Source organism: Quercus suber, unplaced genomic scaffold (assembly GCF_002906115.3).
Source record: "Quercus suber isolate HL8 unplaced genomic scaffold, Cork oak 2.0 scaffold_484, whole genome shotgun sequence".
Taxonomy (NCBI): Eukaryota; Viridiplantae; Streptophyta; class Magnoliopsida; order Fagales; family Fagaceae; genus Quercus; species Quercus suber.
The window spans coordinates 377,239-386,243 of record NW_027069934.1 but is presented as its reverse complement, the minus strand read 5'-3'; the positions used below and the strand labels follow the sequence as shown (position 1 = coordinate 386,243).

Below are 9,005 nucleotides of genomic sequence, written 5' to 3'. Positions count from 1 at the left end.
TTTTTTTTTTTTTTTTTTTTTTTTTTTTTTTTTTTTTTTTTTTTTGAGAAGCTCCTTTTTGAAATTAAGTAATTAACCAAGAAACAACATGTTGGTCATTGGGAGCTCTAGAACACCCTTTTCATTCTTGTTGGGGTGTGCGTGTGCAAGCTTTAATGTAGTGACTGAGGAGATGAACTCAGATTTAATGGGGGACTTCACAACACATGAGGTAGAGGTTGCTCTCAAACAAATGGCACCATTAAAGTCGCTAGGACTAGACGGTATGCCTCCAATTTTTTATCAAAATTATTGGTCTTTGGTTGGAAGTGATGTGACAAATGCTATTCTTATGTATTTGAACACGGGTACTTTTCCACCTTCACTTGGCCACTCCTTTATTACTTTAATCCCCAAAGTGAATAACTTGGAATATATCTCCCAATATCGACCTATTTCTCTTAGTAATGTTGTCACACCCCAAACCCCAAAGGGTCCAAAGCATGAAAAAAACATCTCAAAGAACCTATAGATTTTCCTTTTTGACAATCCAATCCACATAAATTATATCAAATACCAACATCAAGAATTATCATAATAATTTCATTGAATATACTCTCAAAGTAAATCAGAGCTCTAAGCAATAATTACAAGGACCATTGGCCACAAAAGAATAGAGGTTTGAATAATTAATTACATATCATCAGCTTGTCCCATCAGTGGAAATAACGTCCCAACCACTTTAATATACAAAAGAATGAGTCAAGCCTATTCTAAGATGTACGCCATCTAATATACCCATTACAAAAGTTCAGCCTTCATCAGTAGTTAGCCTAACTACTATTAGCCACCAAAAAACTATCTTAAAAGACTGTTGCCTACTCTGAAAAGGTTATAAAATAATGGGATGAGACAGAGCCCAGTAAGTAGCATATTAATGGGGGTGGGGGAAATGTAAGTTTCATCTACTATAATAATAATAATATGAAAAGAATAATTTAATAATGAGATACAAGTTCCTTAAAGTAAATATCTTGAAACCATATGCTATAATCTGTGAGCAATAATAATATAATTCCAAAGCTATAAAATCTAACATATGGTAATTTATCTCAAATATACCACATTACCACATAGACTGGTTAGGGGATTCACCCATTCACAACTGGCATGATATTGTTCTCTTTGGTATGCAGACTCTTGGCCCCATGGATAGCAGCCTCACCCATACCCTTAAGGTTTTTCTCTCCCCCTATAGGCAGCAAAGAGAGCGCGTCAAATAGGACATCTCTTGCATGTGGTCTCTTGGCCTCATGGGCAGCAGCCTCACCCACACACAATCAAGGAATCCTCTTCCCCCCATGGATAGCAGGGAAGAACGCGTCATCCAAAGTGAAAGGGCATTGACCTAAACTTGATTCCGTTGTCACAAATACCACGAAAACCAAATCGGGTGATCACCGGAAAATCACACATGACATGGTGTTAAAACAACATAAACTCATAGGTTACATTACTTTGAAACACATAGTTCATATCTAGGTAGTTTTAGAAAACCTTAAATAATTTAACTTCTACAAAGTTTGTAAGGTTTTCAACTTCATTCTTGTCAACAAGATTTTCTATCAATTTCCCAAGTACTAAGACAAGATAAGCATCTTAAATTTTCCAGTACACCATAAAATCCAAGATTTTCTTATCAAGATTAAATAAAAGATGCTCATTTTCCCATATCAACAATTCATACATTTCCCTAAATACAATATCAAATATGATGCATTTTCATATATATATATATATATTAAGGTTATGACACAGTAGTTTTTAGGAAAATATAGTTTCCATAGGTAATTTCCAAAAATGTGTCTAACCTAAAAACAACATTTATGTTATTTTTCAAGAATCCCATTAAAAAACTACTTACCTCGCAACCGCAAAATCCTAATTCTCCAAGCTCCAAGGAGATTAGCTAGAACCTAAACAATATCAAGTAAACCTATCACAATAAATATAGAGCTTGAAATTGCATCTAGCCACAATTTAGGAATTGCCAAATAATCACTTAATTAGGCAAGCCTAGTATTAAACCTCATCAATAATAATATAATCCACCTCCAAAGTTTCTCAACAAATAGATTCACAAGGCATAAACTCCAATTTATAGAGTTAACCCATTTAATATCATCTCCAACATTATGACTAGCTTCCATAAATTTTACACTACATCTTTAAGAGACCCATGAAAGCAAAATCAAAATATCCTCCAAGACAACAAATTTAGAACTTCAACTAACTCCAAATAAACCCAATGGCAATGGAAAAATTAAATTTACCAACCATCACTTGTTATAACTTAAAACTCCTAAATTTTTCCACTATACATAAACTTGAAGTAGTCATCAATAGCACAAAATAAATACCCACTCATCAAATAATTCCACCAATACAAAACCCATACATAAAAACACATAAATATCACTTCCAATGCTCATAAATCACATGGGTATCATTATTAAAGCTTAGATAAAAATAACCTCAAGCAAAAGTGCAAAACCCACTAAAAAGATGAGAAATTTTTACCTCAAAAAAGGATGTGAAGGTGTTTATGGGTTCCCAAAAATGTTTCGGTGATCTTGTTGGAAAAATGATGGTGGAGATGTTGATTTGGAGGTGCCTGCAAGAGAGTTTGAAGGAGTGAAAAGGAGTTCTACCGAAATGAAAAAGAAGAAAAAGAAAGAAAAGAGAAGTGAGGGAGTGAGCCGGCCAAAGAAGAGATAAGAGGGAGTGGATTGTGTGATGGGTAGTGGGGTTAGGTGGGGGGCACGTGGGAGCTTAAAACAATCTGATCCTTTTTCTTTTTTAAACTGACGGGACGTTACAAATGTCCTTTATAGGGTATACTCTAAGATTCTAGCAAATATGTTGAAAAAGGTACTGCCCAATATAGTGTTTGAACAACAAAGTGCTTTTCTAACAGACCGCTTGATTTCTGATAATATTATGGTTGCTTTTGAAACCTTGCATTACATGAGAAATCATAGCACAGGGAACACTGGTTATATGGCACTTAAATTGGATATGAGTAAAGCCTATGATAGGGTTGAATGGTTGTACATGGAGAAAATGAAGAAAAAGATGGGGTTTTGTGAGGCTTGGGTGAAGCTAATGATGGGGTGCATATCCACATCCACTTATTCAATTTTGATAAATGGTGAGCCACATGTGAACATTGTGCCAACTAGAGGGCTTTGCCAAGGGGACCCTGTTTCCCCATATCTTTTTCTACTTTGTACCAAGGGCTTTCATGGCTTGTTGAAAAAAGCCGAAGATTTGGGTGAAATTAGAGGAGTTTCTATTTCCCGTAATGGTCCTAAACTAACCTATCTCCTTTTTTCCGATGACAGTCTTATTTTTTGTAGGGCACAAAATAACGATTGCCAAAAGTTATTGGAGATATTAGATACATATGAAAGAGCATCCGGACAACAGATAAGCCGAGATAAAACCACCCTCTTCTTTTGCAAGTCCACATCTCAAGAAATGCAAGAATCAATTAAGCAAGCTCTAGGAGTTCTGGTGGTCCAACAATACGAGAAGTACTTGGGGCTGCCATCGTTTATTGGAAGGAAGAAAAAGGAGAGCTTTCGATAACATAAAGCAAAAGGTGTGGAAAAAGCTCCAAGGATGGGAAGGGAAGTTGCTTTCACAAGCGGAAAGGGAGGTTTTAATCAAGGTTGTGGCTCAAGCACTTCCTACTTATACAATGTCATGTTTCAAATTGCCAATTGGGTTATGTCATGAAATTGAGGCTCTCATAAAAAAACTTTTGGGGGCAAAGGGGAGAGAGCTGAAAGGTCCATTGGATTAAATGGGAAGAGCTTTGCAAACCAAAGACACAAGGTGGAATGGGATTTAAGGACTTAGCAAGGTTCAACGATGCATTATTAGCTAAACAAACTTGGCGACTTCTACATGACAAAACATCACTATTTTATAGGGTGTTTAAGGCAAAACTTTTTCCAAATAGCTTAATCATGGAGGCAGCCAACCCGAGCTTAGCTTCATACACTTGGCATAGTATACTCAGAGGCAGAGAAGTCATTAAAAGGGGCGCGGTATGGAGGATAGGTGATGGACAGTCTGTTGACATTTGGGTAGATAACTGGCTGCCTAGAAAACACTCTCCAAGGGTGTTATCCCCTCGGCCTGAAGCATTGATAGGAGCTAAAGTGAGTTCACTGATAGACCCGGTGCAGAAGCAATGGAAGTCTGAAGTAATGGAGAACATGTTGCTCAGCTTTGAAGTAGACACCATAAGAACAATACCCCTGTGTCACACAAATCAGCAGATGTGCTCACATGGCCCTATAATCCTAAAGGGGAATACACTATCAAATCTAGGTATCAATTTTTGCAAAGGGAGTTTCAGAATGCACAACCTGGACAATTTGATTTTTCAGGTGTAAAACCACTTTGGCAAGCCATTTGTAATCTTCCCGTGCCCAACAAAGTCAAGAATTTGGTTTGGAGAGAAGTAAAAAACTCTTTGCCTTCGAAGGAGGACCTGGTTTGTCACAAGATTATCCAGGATGAGTGCTGTGAATAGTGCCGAGAACAAAAGGAAGATGTGAAGCACACTCTATATAGCTGTCCGAAGCTAGAAGATTTCTGGAAAAAAAAATGCCACAATGGAGCCATGATAATTTAAAAAGAGTGGTGACTTTTATTGATCTATTGGGGACTGTTTTTGCACAAAACAGAGAGCCGGCTTTGTTTGCTATGGTGGTGTGGGCTTTATGGACTCGCAGAACAACCTTAGGATGGGAAAGAAGGTTGAAACTTTGGCTCACTTGGTGCAGCGAGCAAGGGAGTGATTGGGGGACTTCCTACACGACAACACAGTACGAGTTGAACCAATATAATGCTCTAGCTTACTCTCTAGCAAGGCGAGCTAAGCTTATCTCTCAATTTCAAGTCTGGATAGAAAATGTTCCACTAGATAACTCATTTGTATTACAGGCTGATCTTTTTGGCCTCCTTTAATAAGAAGCATGGTTTTGATTCTCAAAAAAAAAAAAAAAAAATGATGATCTTTCAAATCTCACTTTTATTTCCTCTCTCGTCACTCATCAGAAATCATCTTCTCAAATCCTACAACATGTTGGTCATTGGGAGCTCCAGAACACCCTTTTCATTCTTGTGGGGTGTGCGTGTACAAGCTTTAAGTTAAAAAAAAAAAAAAAAATAAGTTAGTTAATTTTCTTAGATTTTTTGGAAGCTTTCTTACATAACGACACTCCTTGATTACTAGAGTTTGTAAGTTGTAGAGCTTGGTAATAGAATTGGGAAATGCATAAATGTAGGCCTCCTGGATGTGAAGAAGCCTTAAATGTCTAAACTCACAAATTGGCTTGAAATCCTTTTCCCAATCCAGCCTAGATAATGTCAGACCACGTACAAATTTTAAGTCCAATAACGTGTCTTCAGGATAATCACAAATACAAAAAACTGTGCGCAATCTGCCCATGCCATCTTTAGATAGTGGGATTGTTGGTCTTGCCAAGTCATTAGACATGGATAAACGTCGAATATGAGACTTGTCAATGTCACCCCCCACATTGCCCCCTAAATGCAAGGTTTCCCATTTTGAAATTGAGAGGGCAAGATCATGCACAAGATCATGCATCTTACAACTTATTATATCACCAAAATCATCCCCTTTTTTATCTTGGAATAAGGAATTTGCCAACAAAATATCAAAATAGTCGTTACCAATGTCTTCCATGTCAAAAGAATTTCCTTGCGATGGTTGAAGGAACCCTTCAGCCATCCAATGTTGAATTAGCTCTTCCTTTCCCATTTCATAATCTTTAGGAAATATTGCACAATATGTAAAACAACTTTTTAGAGATGGTGAAAGATGATCGAAGCTTAATTTTAGTATTGATAAGATTTCATTTTCACCATGCAAGGAACTCCAAACCTCACTGTTTTGAATTGCCAACCATTCCCTTTCCTCAATCTTATTAGACATTGTCCCTCCTAAAACCCTTGCAACTAATGGAATCCCTTGACATCTTTTAGCAATCTCCCTTCCAATGTCCTCCTGATGTTGACTTAGTGGAATTCTTTCTTTTGTAGATACTGTTTTCTTGATTATGGACCAACATTCATCATCTGAGAGTTTTTCCATGTGATGCTGATGAATTGTCTTCATGATCTTTGCCACAGTATCACTACGAGTTGTTACAATAATATTGTTTCCTGCAGATGAATTAATTCCTAACAAACAACTCCTTAAAGTATCCCATTTCGCACGATCTTCATTCCAAACATCATCAAGAACGAGAAGATATCTTTTTTCTTGCAACTCTCTTTTTAGGCTTTTGAGTATTGCATCCTTCGTTTGCAACGCACATGAGTTCTGGGTAAGGGATTCAAGAATCTCTCTCAAAATCTTCTTATCATCAAAATCATTGGAGACACATATCCATATTGTTTTATCAAAATTCCTCTGTACTAGCTCATGATTATACACTAGTTTTGCCAGAGTTGTCTTTCCCAAACCCGGCATTCCCACTATAGGAATGACTGACAGTAGTTCATTGGTTGCATTAAGCATCAAGTCTACTATTTTTGAGACATGATCTCCCATTCCTACAATCTCTGCATCCTCAAGAGAGGAGTCTGTCTCTCGGTTTGGAATGACCTCAGGAATTGCATTTATTGATCTCGCGCTAGCAAATTCAAATTCTTTTGCTTTATTAATAATCTTTTCCAAAGATTTGAGCATAGTCTTAATTTTGTTGGCCATGTTGATTCGGAATGCAACAGGGTTTGAAAATGAAAAGAAGAAGCATACCTTTCTCTGCATCTGGTTTCGGATCTCTACCTTTCGTCGGAGAATCTCATAAGCAAACTCGTCCAGCACATCATCAACATCATAAGCAACGTCTTTAAGCCTCCGCATCCAAAGCCTCACGGACTCTTCTCCCTCTTGCCTTCTCTCCGCATCAGTCAGCACAGCTCGAATCGTGGTCAATGAGTCTTGAAGTTCTTTCAGCTGCTCCTCGAACCCCCAAGCAAGGCTGATCTGCTCAGTAGCAACTGGAATTAGCTTGCCTAGCACAACACTAATAATGACAGTCTCCGCCATCTTTGGTTTGGTGCTGCGATTAGTTAGAAACAAGCTCTCAGTATTTGGAAACAATACAAGAATTGTGATGTTAAAGACACCGGCAACAATGATAAAAGCAGAAGGGAACTCAGAGCATCAACTTGAACTTCCAACGCATGAAGATAAGGTTCATTGATTCATTCGTGTATCTTCAACAAACGCGTAATTGGGACCCGCGAACAGAAGCCGGAATTGTGTCCGTTCAAACGTAAAGTGTTTGGAATTAGGATTGATGTAATTGCTATTAATGGCAGATTCAATCTCAACCGTTTAATAAAAATATTTTTAAAAATTACAAATTAAAAGTTAAATAGTAAAGAGGTAAAAATTGTTGGTGAGAGAAAAAATGAATAAAGTGTGATTTTTTTTTTTTTTTTTTTTAAGAGTACTGAATTAGGACATTGGTGTTTCCAACTAGAGAAATGACGTGTTTATAATATTTTTACAATAAATTTTAAAGGTAGATTGTTATTGGTCATTATTGGTAGATAAAAAAAGTAATTTCAATAGTGTGTTCAAATTAGAATCAATAATAACTTATCATATAAGATTTGTTATAAAAGTATTGTGAAAATGATGTGAACAAAACACTTCTCTTCCAACAAATACATCAAAAGTTCAAATATTAGTCAACTAGTTAAATTAATTCAATTACATCAATTTCCAAAACATAATTGTATGTAAAATAATGTGTTACGAATGGCATAAAATCAATGGGAAATAGCGATGAAGAACACTCCAAAGAAAAAACCATTGAGGTACATTATCCCCAACAAAGCACTCAACTAATTATAATTATAGTAAAACTTTTACCTATACTCTACACAAAATTAATAAATTAGCAACCATAGAAAATGCATAAAATAAATTTTTATTAAAGACATTGCAACGTAATTATCTATCAAAGTAGAATGAGACACTCTTTTAAAATAAACTAGTAAGTTGCCCGTATGATGCACGAATAATTTTGTAATATTTTATATAAAACAATTTTGAATAATGTTGTACATAGATTATCAAGAAAAAGTAAACTAAATTAGAGTAAAGAAACATATACATTTTGAGATATTAAAAATTGGTTTAGTAGCTTCACTGCATATTTGTAACCTTCTTAAAGTAAGATTATTACTTTTTTAAATTATAAAACCAAAAATAAATGCAAAAGAATAATGGGACCATGAAATAAACTAATTTGTGTTGTGTTCACATATTTTATACTGTGAAATAAAAGTATACCCAACTCTTTGACTACTTTCACTCATCGATAGTGCGACATTAAGACATGGTATGGACAAATGTGTATGTATGTGTCTTATAGATGATTTAAAATTAAATCATGGTAGAATATGACTTTACATTGAGCATCAAATATTCTCTCTACTTATATACCCAAAACAAAAACTAACTAATCAAATTACCTAACTTAAATCATATTTAAGCCCTTAATTTAAAAAGAAAAAAAGATTACCCATAAGGGTTTTAGTGTCTTGATGGTGGTGGGAGGTCAGTATAATGGAAGTGGTGACCCCTAAGATTCTTCTTTCTCTCTCTTTCAAATGTTTTGTTAGTCTTAGGTTTTTTATTTTTGTAATATATAGTGAAATAGTGCCTTTTATTTAACAATCCACAACATTTTTTTGTCTCTCTATCTCTCTCTAAAGTCTTATCTCATTAGTTATTACTATTAGCCCTTACTTAAAAACAAAAACAAAAACAAAAACAAAAAAAGTAAAAAAGTGGGTATGCTAAAAGACATGAAGAATAGTGAAATGTATGGTGTAAACTTAGGCAATTAATGAGATATTAATGAGATAATAGTAAAATAAGATAATGTAAACTTTTGAGTAAC

The 9,005-nt window shown here is 35.5% G+C and overlaps 1 protein-coding gene and 1 long non-coding RNA gene across 2 annotated transcripts; both read right to left on the bottom strand.

The window, feature by feature from the left end:
* Positions 1–553: 553 nt before the first annotated feature.
* Positions 554–2,078, bottom strand: LOC136063086 (uncharacterized). The gene is made up of 2 exons (XR_010624788.1): positions 1,904–2,078; positions 554–862 (listed from the first exon to the last, which is right to left on the bottom strand). It is a non-coding gene; the product is annotated as an uncharacterized LOC136063086 (long non-coding RNA).
* A 2,136-nt stretch (positions 2,079–4,214) lies between these two features.
* Positions 4,215–7,135, bottom strand: LOC112040649 (putative disease resistance protein RGA3). Its single transcript, XM_065762961.1, has 2 exons — positions 5,267–7,135; positions 4,215–4,307 (listed from the first exon to the last, which is right to left on the bottom strand). The coding sequence occupies exons 1-2, from the start codon at positions 7,133–7,135 to the stop codon at positions 4,215–4,217; spliced, it is 1,962 nt and encodes a 653-aa protein (XP_065619033.1).
* Between the last annotated feature and the right edge of the window lie 1,870 nt (positions 7,136–9,005).